At 39.6% G+C, this 17,169-nt stretch overlaps 1 protein-coding gene across 2 annotated transcripts in view; it reads left to right on the forward strand.

Annotated features, from left to right (window-relative positions):
- The first annotated feature begins 466 nt into the window (after nt 1-466).
- Nucleotides 467-17,169, forward strand: part of kcnn3 (potassium intermediate/small conductance calcium-activated channel, subfamily N, member 3) — a 114,206-nt gene continuing 97,503 nt past the window's right edge. For both annotated transcript variants that reach the window (XM_020928057.2, XM_055164114.1), the window contains exons 1-2: nt 467-946; nt 1,448-2,560. In XM_020928057.2, coding sequence (XP_020783716.2) covers nt 908-946; nt 1,448-2,560 — 1,152 coding nt within the window. In that variant the 5' untranslated portion in view covers nt 467-907. The remainder of the gene's footprint in view (nt 947-1,447; nt 2,561-17,169) is intronic.

The following is a 17,169-nucleotide window of genomic DNA, read 5'->3' on the forward strand; positions in this document are numbered from 1 at the left end:
GAGTCTTGGCACTTCCACCTCTTCACCATATGCCGCAGGTTTGGCGCTAAAACTCTGTCACAAAGCCTTTTATGTGGTTCTTTTCTGTACTTTAAGAAGAAACACATGTTGAGCTAAGTCTACCTGGATTTGAGTTACATAAAAATAAATGTAACGCGCGTAATATTTGCCATAAATCCGCTAAATTGCCGTAAACCCACCGTGTTCTTCTGATGTTTACGCAGCCATCACAAAGATACAATAAGATAGCAAACGCGTTATGAAATGATTGCACAGCACGTATGCATCTAAAATTATCATTAAATCGTGTAAGATGATTTAAAAAATGTTATATTTGTTGTGTCGGGCATCTTTTTAGCGTCTCCACCTGTTTCAAGCGCGTCTCGCTGATGGCACAGGAGCGTCCAATGAGAGCGCGGAGGCGGAGAAAGAGGCAGAGAAGTTGGAGGAGAGAGTGAGAGACGGATTTGGAGAGACAGTGAGCTGCTTTAGATTGACTGGAAGTCGGTGGAGACACATGCTAAATCATAGACATATTTGCTTTGTATTTCCTCTTTTCCATCCTCGCCTTTTCCGCCGTTTTTTTCTCTTGCCGCTTTATGTTGCCACAAATTTATTCCATCCCTCCACAGGTTGGTCGATTTAATCCAGTCATCATGGATTATTTCTCTGTATTGTAGACATGTAGATCGTCACAGAGCGGATCGAAATGGGCACGGTCGATTGATCCCTATTTGGGAGAGAATTACACAGATTGCGCGTTACGGAGTGTGGGAGCGCCTCGCACATCCAAGACAGCAGCGCCGAGGAGAAAAACCTGTGGAGGATCTGAGCGATAGGAACCACAGACGGGAAGATGTCAACACGAAGAAGAAAAAGTCCTGTTTTTTCCAGCTGCCGTTGACTGATGACAAGTAACCTGGGGACCGGGACTGGGCGAAACGAGGTATGAAGTATGTTTGGTCATAGGGAGGAGCGACTGCCTGTCAGATCTCACTGAAAGTAGGTTATGTTTTTGGATGAAATATATTGTGATAAGTTAACTGTGCAGCCAGCCCTACTCCCTGAAGTGTGTGATGGGAATTATTATTTTTACCAGTGCTTGTGTGCCTGATCTTATTTGCATGCTGTAATGCCAGAGGATTTGCACCAGCCCCCAGCTAACAACAATGTAACACAGATGACATTTTATGGCATAGATGGCTGGGAGCAGAGTGGGATGTAAAAGACAGTGCAAGGGCAGTGTACTCAGTGTAGCACAGTCAGCCCAGTGAAGTCAGATGTGACTCAAAGGAAACATATTCTACCATTATGAGCTCTCATTATGTGGATAGACTGTGTTCAGGTCAAGTCATTTGCGTTATCTCTGCCATTTGTGTTATCTGCTTTATGTTTTGTGTGTAATTTGCTCTCTGCACACTCTTATTCTGTGGCCCTTGTTGTGCAGACAGGTGAGAGAACCATGGAGCCTCCCCCCTCACTCAGCCTGGCCCTGTTGGGAGGCAGTGAAGATGAGGACCAGCGCTTCCTCCTCCCCCTGGGCAGTTTACCCCATCCTGCCAGCGCCGGCAACCAGCCAGGATCAAACCACTCCAACCACATGGGGGGGTCAAGTCTGGACCGCCTGAATGGCAGCACCCCGTCCCCGTCACCTGCCACACCCAGCTTACCCCCCACATCGCTCCCCAAGCTCCCTCTGTCCTCCTCTGGAGCTCAGCCTCTGCCCCCACCCATCCCGAATGCACTGCACCCCACTAGCACCCCGTTATCGTCCTGCCTGGGCTCACAGCACAGCCTGAGCGGAGACAACTCACCTGTGTACAACGCCCTGTTCTACTCCTCCCACTCGCCCTCCATGGAGCGAGAGAGGGACCGGGAGAGAGAGAGGGAGAGAGAGAGGGACAGAGAGCGGGGCTCCAAGCACAGACAAGCCAGTCCTCTGGTGCACCGCAGAGACAGTAACCCTTTCACCGAGATCGCCATGAGCTCTTGTAAGTACACGGGGGGAGTTATGAAGCCGCTGAGCCGACTTAGCGCCTCCCGCAGGAACCTGATAGAATCGGACAGTAGCAGCGAGACAAAAGAGGCCGGGGTTTCTGCTGTGGCTGGAGCATCGGCTCAGGACAGACAGAGGGACACCCCTCACTCCTCCTCTGTGGGACAGTCCGCTACCCATCAGCCCCCTCTCCAGAGCCCACCAGAGATTGTGATTTCATCCAAAGAAGACTCGCCATACCTCAGAGCTGGCTATGACATCACCGATTCCTCCTCCAATCAGATGTCCATTTACCACCAGAACCACGCGCTGGTGGAGAGCAGGCGTGCCCAGTCGGGACGGGGCAGCCGGCAGGGAGGCATGGGGACTGTGGGCACCGCAGCCCGGGGTAGCACCTCCAAGGCTTCAAAACGCAAAAACCAAAACATTGGCTACAAACTGGGTCACCGCAGAGCACTGTTTGAGAAGAGGAAGAGGCTCAGTGACTATGCCCTCATCTTCGGGATGTTTGGCATCGTTGTCATGGTGATCGAGACGGAGCTGTCGTGGGGCGTGTACACAAAGGTAAGGAGGCGGGGCTGGGGGCAATTAGAGGGCCAATTGACAGACAGCTCACCTTTGCACTAATTAGTCTTTCACTCTGGTGAAAATAACACTTCCTCTAACAGTCTTTCAATGTAGTGAATGCAGTTAATGGCACTCTCAGTGTTTGGCGTAAACACTTAAGTTTCCACACTACGAGTTTGTAATGAAAAACCCTGCTGCTGCCTTACCCTAAATGTTTTAATTTACTCAGTGTTTTCTAAATGGCTGCTGATTCCTCTTTGATTAAATTTAAACGTGACTTGCTGTTTTGCAGCTGTGTCAGAATAAGGCCATTTGTCTTATCACCCACATTATACACATTCATGTGTTTATCATTTAGCAAAGGTATTATCAAGCATAACTTTGCATACAGAGCAAGTTAGGTATATGCAGAATCGATTTTAGTCAGTGACTACGATTTGGAGTTAGCATTTTAACTCCCACTGGGATTTTTGAGTTCAACATATGAGCTAACTGCGATGCTTAGGAGTTAGGGATTTTGTTGTGTTTATAAGTTTAGCTTCAGCAAGTTTCTTTCACACATCTATCTGAGACAAGGCTGCGAGTTACAGTTTGTTGTTTTGCTGTTTTGAAAAAGTATTCTCATTTAGGGAAGATTGATATTGACAGAATCATTATCTCAATATATTTGTATTGTTTCCCCATATAATACTGGATTCTGTTTTTTACAAGATAACAGATATTCTCTATACATACAATATAGCAGTGTTGTTGGTTTTATCTAAATATCGCCATGCCTTTTCACATTATATGCTATGTTTTCTATAGTTGAAGCCTGTAACCATAGCAGCGTGTTTTTAGTAATTATTGTAAATTGTAAGCTGAACTGCATTTCTCTTTGACAAGTTAATAGCGCATTCATGATTGTGTTACCATATTGAATTGGTGGGAGCAGGCAACACAACAGCAGACTACATTTGGAGGGTTGTGTCTTGTATGTGACCAGCCATGTCAGTTGCTGCTTCTGGGTGATGTAATGCAATGATGCAGAGGACAGGGGGCCCAGATTATCAGTGGGAGGCCAGGATCTCATTTGTCTGTGTAATGGGGAGTGTAATAAGCTATATCGTCCTCTGGCTGCAACTGTCTGTTTATTTTTGCTGTGTGTATGTGTTAGTATTTACATATTTATGGGGTCTTAAAATTCACTTGTGGTAACTCGAGGGCAACAAATTGAAACCACAGTTTTTGAGTTGTGGACTTTGGGTGACGGATTTAATTAGCTTTTAATTAGGATAAGGTCAGTGTAAGCTGTGGTAAGCATGCAAAATGGATGGTCTGTGTTGAAGCAGGGCTGGACAATTAATTGAAATTGAATCAACGCCCAATACTTGGTGTTTTTAGTGTATTAGCTATTGGCCTTAAATCACCATAGGCTGTTTTTTGTTTTTGTCAAACTGCTGCCTAAAAAATACACACAAAGCTGTGTATTATAACACTTTAATACAGAGGTAGCAGCACAAAACATGACTACACAGCTGGGTTTGTGGTAAAGGGCTTGGGATGAATCTGTTTCCGTTACATGGGAAATTTGGGGGAAATTATTGAAATCATATTGGCCATTGGTTGCTCTGTATTCTAAACCATTGGTCTCCAACCTTTTTTCCTCCAGTGAGCTACCTTTACCAAAAGAAAATGCCTGAGAGCTACTAGTTTTAGCAGTCCTGAGAAATTGAGTATATACAGTATAAGAGCCTCAGAAAGCCTTAGGTGAGGCACAGTTCATGGCTATAAAATATAAACCACTATCCATTTATTAGTGCACAAAGTTAAGTATCAAAATGATACATGTACAGTAGTAATACGCATTAGTAATAGGCATTTAATTGTAATTCAGAAATCTATTGGTGAGCTACTTGGAAAGTGGTGGAAAGCTACAGGTTGGAGATACCTGTTCAAAATAATTGGACATGAAAAAAAAAAAACATGTTGTAGATCTCTAATGTTTTGTCATGCCATAATGATATTATTGTGATATTTCAATGCACTTTTTTGACATGATAAGTTTAAAAAATTAAAACATGTAACTGTCAGTTTTCTAGTCAAACGTGTAAAAGAAAACCTTAACCAAACACCAGTGGTGGAGTTAGCAATTTGGGGGCCCCAGGCGAACTTGAGCCTGGGACCCTCACTATAATGCACCTTTTTTCTGTTTTTTTTTTTTTTTTTTTGTATATATTTAATATATTTATTGTCTGTTTTTCCCCATTGTTCTTGAGACATGCACATCTCTATTTATTTGAATTATGTTGGATTGGTCTTATTTGTTAGGTTGCCTACTTGATAACCAGAACTGAACGTAGTTTTATTTTTTTGCTATTAAAATTACATTTTTGTTTACATCCATTACAATTTTTTTTTATGATTATTGTTTATACGTAAACCACTCTCATTCAGTGTCATCTTGAAAGAAAATCAAATTGCTCTGATGCCTCTAGTAACACTTGGTTAGGGCCCCTCTAGGTTTGGGGGCCCTCGGCAGCCGCCTACTTTTGCCTAATGGTAGCGCCGCCTCTGCCAAACACTGAACCAAGACAAAAACAATGCATGCAGTCCTACTGTGAACTGACGCCTGATATTATAACATACATTTCAAATCTACAGTATGTGGGTAATTATAAGTGCCTATGGTTTAGTGCCCTACCTTCTGAGACACATAACAGAGGACTGCCTTTCTTTAGCTAATAGGCTGGAAACATTACTTCCACTTATGTAACTTGTGTACGCATCACTAATCATGTGCCATGGATCTACAGTGTGGGAGAGTAACAGGTAGCCTATTAGTTAAAAAGCGTTGCCTCTCCGCTCTTTGTAGTGCATACTCATTCTTGTTTTTAGAAGCACAGTTTTTAATGAATTCTCTCCAGCTTGTCAGTCTTTATCTCTATGGCTGCCTGCATTCACACTTTGCACACGCCACATAAAAACTGGGACTAAACTAGAACAAAACCTGGACTAGAGCTACGAGGGATTTCTTGTTATGTTTTAGTGTTACAATATTTCTGAAAAGACAGATCAATTATCGTTATCACAATTATTGACACAATAACAAATGATCCCTAATCTTTTTTCATTCACACTGGTAAATGGTCGCATTTTTATATCGTGCTTTTCCACCTTCAAGGCACTCAAATCAGTGGACAAATGCTCTACCAACTGAGCTACTGCTGCCATTGCCAAATTGTGCACTAACACTTCCTACGTGACCAGCTTTATCAAATCAAACTGTAAATGTGACAGCCAGAGAGAAAAAAAAGGCTATTTAAATGTAGGTTTTCTTTTTATATTGGGTTGAAAAATGGCTTCATTTTGTTTTATAGAGGCAATTTTCAAAGTACACATTTTAAACAAAAGACACAAAAAGATGGAAATATCAATTTTCAAAACATGTTTGTACATAGCGTTTTTTATTCACAATAAGATATTTTGTTGTTTAAGGAAATGATGGTACGTCAGTAATTGCAGCCTTTGTGACTTTGCTAATTGCGTCTAAATATTTAAATTGCGATTTTGATTCCATTGTGATTAATCTTACAGCTCCTCTCTTGACTACCCCAAATCAACCATGACTAAACCGGAACTGGAACAGGATCAAACCAGGTCTATCAAACCAGGAGCAATCAGGACAAGTGTGAAGTATCCTGCATGTGTTCCTCTGATGTCCCCTTGCTTCCTCACTCCTGTGCTCCTGCAGTGGGCGTGTGAGTGGGGAAGTGTGATCGCAAAAGAACAGCCGTTATCAGGCCAGACAGAAAAGTCCAGACAGAAAAGGCTGTTTAGAAGAGGAAAATATTTCGTTTTTAATGGAGGGCTGGGCGATACGACAAAAAATGTATCACCATTTTTATTCTTATATTGATAAATAATTTAAAATTTCCCCAAAAAATAAACAACAAAACTTTTAATCATAGTCATTTAAAGGTGCAATATGTAACTTTACATTTTAATTTGTGGGAACTCCACGTACTTGTCTGCATGGCTTTACTTTACTTTACTTTACTCTACTTAACTTTATTTTACAGTGTCTTAGACTAGTGATTGGCTGTAGACCTCTCGATTAAAAAGTATCCATTGACGATTAGAAACAATTTAATCTCAATCAATAATAAATTCTTCTAATTGAACAGCTCTTTTCTAATGTTCTGGTAATACGTTCGTTGAGTCAAGAGACAATGAATAGACACTGATGGACAGGTGTGAATTGGAGGCAAAGCGCACGCCCCTAGCCTTGCTTTATTGATAAATCGATACTCATTAAGATGTCTTGTCAAGAGTTGATGAAGAATAGCATTTAAAACGTCTCCTTTAATTGTGTTCAGACAGTCGGACAGTCCATTTCCATGTGATTACAAATGTAGTCTTCAAACCACTGTTTTTATCTAGTTTTATGGTACAAGCCCTTCATACACTGGCGTTCCAGCAGACAGTTCGAGCCCTCACTTAGATAATTGAGGTGGAGAGAAGCCTGCTGGTTTGTTGTGAAAAATGGATAAAAAATTGCAAGGAGGAGAGGCGAGTGTAAAAAGGAGAGACGGATGAGAAGGCAAAAGATATGACCAACTTGGAACAGTTCTTTAAACCTGTCCAGTGGGGAAGCCTTTAATGATTTATTCCATTGATTATTGATAATCGCACCCACGCACAAACCATCTGGTCCACCACTTTCGCTACTACTGCACTGCTTTAAAGTAGATGCTGCCCTTCAGAGGTTGTTTGTCATCCTCATGAAGTTGTGTTGGGAAAACTAATATGTGTGGATCACTTTTCATCAAGGGAAATATGTAGGTGTATATATATAGCATGTTAACAGCTTTGTAAGACAGTTTAAACCATAGCTGTAAATGCCATTGTATTTCAGGGCTGCACCATTGTGAATTGGATTTGTGATACATACTGTATGTTTATATATGCACATACATGACAGGGTGGACAAAAGTATCGAAAATCAGATACAAATCAATACTAGATAACTCATTACAGCTTTAGAATGGAGTTGAGCTGTGTCAGAACAAGACCACATAGACTAGGGGTGTGCAAAAATACCACAATATCGATATATCATATCGTTTAATGTGCTGATATAATATCGATATCATGGGCTGCTGTATCGATATATCGTCAAGAGCATTTTTAGGTATATTTTACTAAATTAATTTGTGTAAGAGCTATAGTTGTGTTGACATTTCCACTGTTTTGAGTAAAACAGGTAGCCTCATTCATCAGATGCTTTCACTTCATGGAAACCGTCTGACCTCGCAGCATTAGGATTCGTTCATTTGATGGTAGGCGGGTACTTTTTTTATTTAACCAATCGCTGCTATTTGATCGTGACGTATGTAATGCATCACTAACAGGGCTAACTGGTATATTAAGCTTTTCCCAAATCCCGTAGGAAGAAGGGCAATAACGTCTTTCCCCTTGATAAAATTCACCATTCTCTTTGTTCTGGCTCTAAATCCTGGATCTCGTGAAACATTGCCAACACAGAATGTATGACTTCATCTACATCCGTCTCGACTTTCTCGCTTTGTTTACTGTTGTGCTGTACCACACAGCTTTTCGCTGATTGGTCGGTGTACAGTCTACAACTTCTGAAGTTCTTGCAAACAATCTAGTGTATTCCAATTCTTGACCTAGTCGCTGGAGAGAAATTAATTTGAGTGGAGGCATTAGGTGGTGAAAGCCTGGCTATAAAACAGATATTTTTAATAAAGACTTTTAGTATCAGAGCCACGATTTAGCCTTTGTTTGTGAAGCTGTGAAATATATTGTATCAAATCATACTGAATTGAAAGTGCACTGTATCAAAAAGCATATTGTATTGTGGCCTATGTATCGAGGTATGTATTGTATCGGCAACTTCTTAATGATACCAGGCCCTAGACTACTATACACCCATGGACTACTATGGAACCTACCAAGATGAGAGAGATTACACAGGTATAAAACCACAAGGTAGTAAAAGAAAGTACCATGTTTTAATGTTGAAAATGACATTCTACTATCTAAATAAAGAGTTTTTTATTGGTATTGGATTTGTGTTGAGCACTGAGTCAGTTCCTTAGTATAGAAATCAAATTTGAAATTGTAGTATCGTGACAACCCAAAACTGAAATATAAACCCATTCATCTTTGTGTAGGTTTAAACTATAGGATCATCTTTTCATCAAGATCATCAAGATTCTTTCTGTAAAAAGACCACTTTTGTGATTTGATCATTGTGCCAACTCAAATTGCAATTTGAATTGATTATGAGCTACTGTGTCCAAATAATTTCCCTTTTGGATCAATAAAGTCTAAATCTAAGTCTATATTATACAGCCCTATTGTATTTGTTTTCATGTAAGCTTTATCCAATCACTTCCTCTTGTGGTTTCAGAAATAGAGATGGAAGAATGGCCCTAAATATGGCGGCTTGTGTGAGTTACCTCAGTTAAAGGCAAAAGATAGACCAAGAAAAACATGGTTCGTGACTGTGGGTGTAGCACTGAGAGACTTTGTTACTAGCACAACTATAGCTTCCATTCATGCTTTAACCACTTATCATGTAGTTCATTTTACTAACAAAACCTCCCCTATAAAGCTTCTATCAAGGCCTTAACGAAAATGAGTTGCAGATTAACTTCCTCTTTCTCTCTTCCTTCAGCATTGGTTCATGTTTCTGACACTGTAAATGTCAAAATTTTCTTGTTAGATCAAAACAATTAGGCAATAAAAATGTAAAAGGATCATTTATACGTTTGCACAGTAATTTATTCGGAAATACAACGATATCAAAGCCACGAGTGTCCTTGATCATGATTGGCATCTCCCACTCTAGAAGCTGTTTTTAAATTCTTGAATGTGATTATCACATTCAAATAGGGGACAAGAGGCAGTTTTCTGTATTGATTATGGTGTATTTTCATTATAAATATTAAAAAGCAAAATTTACATTAATGTTTGATCCATAATGGTACTAAACAGCTCTAAAAACTGCACATTAATGCCCTATGTAACGTTTGTACTAGTTGGCCTGGACCTGTTATTGCTCTGGAATGCATTTAATTAGTTGATTTTACTGCTCAAAATGTCTTAAGTGTGAAAGTGCTCACCCCTCCACAGACCTGACCTGCTGCTTGACCTGATGGCGTCACTTGCTTGTCTCCATGGAGATCGATAAGGCTGAGTAATAATAAGTAATAACTCCATCTCAGTGGCGTCATACAAGTGGTACAGCCCCTGAACAGAAAAGGTACATAGTGCTCTTTTAACAATCTTCCTTTTATGTAATCGAATAGGCCTCCAGCATGTGTAACGTCATGTGAAACCAAGCTTTACCCGTGACGCTTAACCATTAAGTTTAAGACCTCCCTTTAGTCTTTTTTGGTCCAGGGTTACACATTAGACCTTAGACCTTGACATCTTTTAAAATGGCAACAGTAGTTAGCGGTTTCCCAGGAACAGTTTATGAGTTCTTTCTATCATTGTTTTTATTAAGTGTGAGTTCAAACAGACAGGGGATTTCTAATGTGACATATGTTTCTATCTAAGAATAACCTCTGTACACTAGGGACTCGCAAATGGGGCGGGCTGTTGTTAGATCAATAGATTACACTGCAAAAAATGAGTATGACTTTAAATGAATTCATCTTGATGTGACTACTGTAGACTAGTTTAAGAGGAACAACATTTTCGGTGCAGGGCTGAAAACCTTCTTTTCTGGAGATGTTGTTTTTCCTGAAATATCAATGGAGACAAGCAGGTGACTATCACATGATGTATTTAATAAACCTCTGTATTTTAAACAAGAAAGACGGTGTAAATTTTGAGCATTGAAACCAGTACAGAAAAATATTATTCAAGACAAATACATTCAAATCACTTCTGCTGGGTATCATTAAGAAGTTGCCGATACGATGCATACTTCGATACATAGGCCTAAATACGATGCATTTTTCACTATAGTGCACTTTCGATATGATTATATTTCAAATCGATTTGATACAGTTCAGTGAAAAAAAGGCTAAATCATGGCTGTGATACTGAAAGTCTACTGAAGTCTACCACTAAGTTTGTGCAAAATTAATATGAAAAACACCTTTTTTACTCATCAAAACAATTGTAGCTTTTACACAAAATAATTTAGTAAAATATACCTAAAATTACTCTTGGTGATATATCAAAACAAAAAGTCAAACCTACTAACATTGCAATTTTAAAGCATTCAAAATTCAAAAGAAGTTGAATATTTTCAATACATAACATTACATGGTTGTTATTTTTTTGCAGTACATCTCTCCATGTTCCACGTGGCTCTCCGGCCTGACTGTACCGTGTGTTTTAGGCTGCACATGCTGTTTTCTATTCTCAGTTCATACACAGCTGTTGTTACGCCAATGGAGGCCACACTTGATGCTTTGACATACAGATGGGAGTTGGCAGGATGGGCAGGCCGGGTGTTATGTGCTGACCACGAGCCAATACAGAACAGGGGTTAAATAATCAGCAATAATCACAAGTTACAAATCAAGTTAACAACAATATGTGCATATGGTGGTAGATTCCTTTCCATTTTTGTCAGTGCTGGTATTTAAAGCACTGTAACTTTTGTGGTGGTGAGTCCATCACATGCAGACATCCATGGAGATTTCATTGCTTTGCTAAACTTATCTACCTCCTTGGAGACAAGCACGCCACCAGGTCAAGTTACAGGTCAGATCTATGGAGAGGCAACCCCACTTACAGTACAAATGAATGGCTGTAAAAAGTATTTTGAAACAATAAAACCTTGCGTAATGGATAGTTTATTGCCATACTTTGGAACATTCCAGCAGAAACAATAGCCCTCATTTGGACAAGCAAGTAGCAGACCAATTTCCACTAGAAAAATTGCATAGTGTAACTTTAAACAATACTTGATTTAACTTGAACATTACTATTTTTTAATCTAATTATGACAATTAATACAGATCTATATTCCTGTATCAGTTGTTATATAGTACTGGAAAATAAAAATAAAATACAATTTTTGTTAGTGACAATATTGCATAGTAACTTCAATATCCACATTTTCTCAGAACTTACAACATCTTAACTTTTATTTTAAAGTATTCCATTCAAGGCTCACATATAAACTTGTCCTAGAGCGTAATTGCAGCCTGTGCTCATTCCCACCATTCAAACTGCTATTTTGTTTCAAGGATAATTATAAAGTGAAGTTTGCTATGGATGTCTTTAATACCTACAGTATAATAAAAAAAAAATAGTAGTAGTAATATGTAAGTGAAAATATAATTTTATTTAGTCATTTTACCAGAACATTAAGTACAAATCCATATTTACAATGTTGACCTGGGTATAATTTTAGCAGTGAAAAGTATGACTTTGTAAATCTTACAACTCATAACAAGGAGTGTAAAAATATTTTATTGGATTGCTGGGTTTTCTGTAGGCCAGTCATATTTAATACAAATAGGGGGGCAACTAAAATAATGTTGTTCAACTGCAGATTTTTATTGTAATGTACAGTGAGTTTTTTCTCTAGTCACCAATAGACATGATCAGATTCAACATTTTAGATATTTCATGTCAAAGTACAATGTAATTAATGAGAAAAACTGTCTCAGATCCACATGTAGGTCTATCTCACAATGGACACCTACATTTTTAGTGACATTACTGTCATTTTTCTATCAAGTCTCTAGGCCGTATTGACTTGTCTCTAATCTACATACACGTCATTGCTGTATTGCTGCATTCACATATAATCTAAAATTCCCAAATCGTAGAATTGATACTCTGCAGCTACAGTGCACTTGTTACATTTTAATCATACCTTTGTTTTTAATATCACTGGAGATTGCAATGTTTGAGTCCCACACTGCTCTCTTTTTCCATTCATCTTCTTGTTGATAATCTTCAGAGGGTTCTTCTATTCCTCACAGATGCATTTTATATATGTCTCCATGACCCGGGGGGGGGGTTAGTGCATCTCTGCAGGCTCACCACACCTCGTCTGTCCCTATGCAACAATCTCTTTACTATGACAAGAGGGACTTAACTTGGTAACTTATAGAGACAGACTACAGTAGTTACAGTCCATGAGAATTGCCAGATAGTTGACATATTTTTAAGGGAGACTTTCTGTACTCAGCAGAGCCCTCTCCACCATAGGCTTCATATCATTTTTGACAAATTCATTCATTTCTCAATATTTTGTGGATTCTCTTATTCACTAAAAAAATCACTTCTTATTTTTCCAACTAATCAGGAATTGGCTAAAATTTCTTGCTAAAAGTGACCTCACACAACATGAAAATGGGACTAAACCAAATAAACCAAGTCTAAATCAGAACTCAGAACAACCAAAACTGGGACCAGACCATGTGTGAACCCAGCTATCTGCTTGTTTCCATGGAGATGCTGTTGCTTTGCCTGAAATGTTCCACAGTATGGCATTAAACGTGCACATGCAACAACTGAATTGAATTTAAGTTTCATGCCAAATTGTGAAACTGTTAGGGGCAAACAATAGTATCACCATGGAGACAAGCAGGTGAAGTACCCTACACCAAAAAAGCTACATTAGTGCATCTTTATTACTGTTCTTTTGCATCTTCAAAACATCAACAATACCAATATTTTTTCTATATAATGTAATGTATATGTCCCTCCTCTATATGTGAGTATATTCTCTAAAGAAGCCGTCAAGTGTCTCTGCTCTCTTCCCCTCACTGCTGATCACAGGCTGCAGAGGGAGGCCAGCAGTCCCCTCGGGCCTATGCCGACTAACAGCTACAAATATGTTCATTTCACTCAGAGTAACAAGGCTAGACTACCTGCCTCCGAATGTGTGAGCGTGTTGGTACACATGGGTGGATTCACGTTGCATCATCTTCCTGTAAACATTTACGTCACCGAGTCTGGGGCAGCTCCTCCGTGGATACGGCCATAGATTGGTGTGTATGTTATGTTTGGATAATATATCATCAGGGTCAGGATTAACATGTAATGTACATATATGTTATTAGGTTCTTTTTTCAGACAAAGAGTTTGTTTTCATACCTGACAGTTTCGACTGCTCCCTGCGGTCTTCCTCAGGTATGAAAACAAACTCTTGGTCTGAAAAAAAGAACCTAATAACATAAATTATCAGAAGGCCAAATTAACCTCATTAGACAAATGTGAAATGTTATTACTGCAACAACATAAACAGTCTTTATGTCAGATAAATAAATGTTGCGATTCTCTACCGATACCAATGTCAGTAGTTTGGCTTTCGATATCAACCAATTAGGGGTGTAACAATAACCAAAATATTGTGATATCGTATCGTCAAAAGTCTCTCAGTAATATCATGGACCATCACAATAAATCGAATCACAAGTTTCTTTGCCTAAATTCATTGCTATGGTGCAGCAACAGCTAAAAAAACAGAGAGAACTACATCGACCATGATCCTTTGCTCTGTTTTGGTGCAGACTACAAGAAGAAGAAATAGCAGTTCTAAGCACTTTTAAATCTTAGTTCTTTGAAGTAAGTTTTGTCAAGGCATTTTAAGAGGAAAAACTAGCATATTCACAATTTTGTTCGCCTCCACAAAATATCGCAATAAATTCTATACCGTGAGATGTATATCGTGAAAATATCATACCGTGAGATTTGGATATCGTTACATCCCTGCAAACAATACTAGGACAGAGACTGAAAACAAACAAAAAACTAATATTTCCTTTAAATTTAAAGACAGTGTTAATGTTATGAGATATTTTGGGCTGGCCAGTAAATAGTTTTGTTACATCAATTTATAGACTAAAAAGAAACCTGAGAAACCAGTTCACCAAAAATCAGCACCGATATCCAATACCAGTACCATAATAGTGCATCTGTAATCCTTACTCTGAATGAGCTTGCATCTCCACAAACATGACTCTTATTTGTCCTGGATTGGGGAGGACCTTCTTCTGCTTGTTTACATGATAATATTCCTTTGGAGAATGTTCCGACGTATGGTTTTAACTTTCTCTTTCCAGGGAATGGTACAAGTAACATACAACCTTTAACCTTGTACCTTTAACAGCCACAACAACCTGACAAATCGGTTATCGCTATTGTCTGAAAAAATCTATATCGAACCGTCTCTAGTGTTTGTCGTTGTCGTATTAGTGCCCCTGGATGCACCTGCCACTATGTACATGCTCACATTTCCCTTTGTGCTGATTTAATTGAGTGTGCAGGGCTGTAATGGCGCGTGTTGAAGTCTAATATATTTGTGTGTCTGTTTGCACATGTGTTGATCCTGCCGAGGTGTCTGCTTCTCTGTCTTCTGCTTGTTTCCCTGGAGACTGATTGCAAGGAGGCGACGATGTGACAGTGAGAACCCCCCGAGGCTCACCCATTACCACATGTACACACCTGCGCTTACAGACCAGTCCACACTCCTGACCAAAGCGTGGGACCACTAGAGCATGGGATCAAAATCAAACTGTGAACAGTCGTGTATGTTGGCGGACATGTGTGTTTACTCTCGTCTGTGTCAATAAAGGTGAGGGCCTGACAGCTGTTGAACAAACTCTATTCATGGATTTTGTATTGAGGACTTTTTCCCATTCAGACGATATCATATTTTACACTGATAATGTAGAGCTGGGCTGGCCAATTAAAAAAAAAACATTATAATTTGCCTAATACTGACTGATTGCCATCATTGATTCAATTAGATTTTTTCTTCCAAACCATCTATTTTCTTGTGATTTATCCAGGGTTGTTTAGATCTTCTTTTCCACAAACACTTCCTCCAGCTCTTCCGCAGACCAAGAGACGCAGAGTCCCTCTGGTGTGTCCTTTATCTTCCCTGGGGCTCCTCCCGAGGGACATTCCCAGTGAGGCATCCAGGAGAGGCATCCGGAACAGAGGCCCCAGCCACCTCAGCGTTTCATAAATAATAGCAGTGACAATATTTTTTGAGACTCAGGATTCTTTGTTTGTACATTTTTCACAACAGTGGGGAAATCTTTTATTATATATAGTATTTTCTAATGCAATAAGATTTGAGCTGTAGAGGGTAGCATATGTCAGCCTGATTCATCAGCCAGTTTCACTTTGTGGAAACTGTCTGACCTCCCAGTATTAGGATTCGTTCACTCGACGGTAGGCGGGTACTTTTTTATTTAACCAATCACTGCTGTTTGGTTGTGACGTATGTAATGCTCTAAATCCCATAGGAAGAAGGGCAATAACGTCTTTCACTTTGATAAAATTCACCAAATATTCTGTTCCGGTTTTAAATCCTCGATCTCGGGAATTGTTGCCATCACAGAATGTATGGCTTCGTCTACATCCATCTCGAATGCTTTGTTTACTGTTGTGCTGTTTCACAGAAGGGACCCAGACAGACGCTTGAGTTATACGTCATAGCTTCACAGCTCTTCGCTGACTGGCCGGTGCACGGTCCACAACTTCCAGAGTTTTTGCAACCATCTAATGTATTTCGATTCCCTGGCCTAGTGCTGGAGAGAAATTAAATTGAGCGGAGGCACTAGGTGGCCCCAGCCTGGCTAAGCGTATGTACCTCTATGGTTAATTATTGCTTCATTCTGCTATTAATTTGTATCAGCTCATGCCTTTTAATGATTCTGCACTTCTAAATTTATTATTGTTGCCTCCATCTTAATCTTGAACAATGAGCTTCTTAAGAATATTGCGATGTCAGGTGAACCCAATCTATTAGCCTAGTTGATCTGTTGGCATCTTGGAGTCCACTGATTGAACTGAAACTGCTCAAAAGCTCATTATCACGGCTTGATTTCTGCCAAAGCATTGATCAAAACAAACTAATCACATAAACACGGTGAGGCAGAGGCAGAAGGAGGAGAGACTCACTAACCCATAATAATAGACAGGTTGATGCACTAGCAGAATGACACATGTTATAGTGTGTATAAATATGAAGGATTGCAGCCTCGGTATTATTGTGATCAGATTTTTTTGTTTTAGAATTTCATGAATGAATGGAAAGGGAGCATTATGTTATTATAATTGACCCCAGGAAGATTAGCTGGCCCTCAGGCACAGCTAATAAATAAACAAAAACAAACCTATTATAAACACTGAATCATGACTGATAGCACTAGTTAAAGCTAAACTACTTAATCCTGGCTAAAGAACAACAGTGATGTGCTGTTCACATCATTTGTTTCATCAGTTCGCAGGTGAATGGCTGTTTCACATAAACAACTTTCACTTCAGAGCCGTGTCCTCAGACGTTGCCAGGCAACCTGACAGTAGTGACAAGACAACAGGACGGCCCGGCACTGGGGCTGTTTAGAGACAGTTTGTCCAGATTGAGGCTGAAAACTGCTGCGATCAATGAATGAATTCATCAATATACGGCTTTCAGATGACATCACAGTGTTTTTCTAGGCCCACAAGGTTTATTAGAGATGAGGGAAGTGTTATACTAGGCCAATAAGGTTTATTAGAGATGAGGGCAGGTGACATTTACATTGTGCAATGCTAAATGGTGAATACCTGATTCAGTCTGATCTCAGAGTCTAAGCAGGATGGGGCTGGTTAGTACTGGGATG

This window comes from Boleophthalmus pectinirostris, unplaced genomic scaffold, assembly GCF_026225935.1.
Source record: "Boleophthalmus pectinirostris isolate CB_2022bp ecotype Guang Dong unplaced genomic scaffold, ASM2622593v1 HiC_scaffold_6, whole genome shotgun sequence".
NCBI classification, from domain to species: Eukaryota; Metazoa; Chordata; class Actinopteri; order Gobiiformes; family Gobiidae; genus Boleophthalmus; species Boleophthalmus pectinirostris.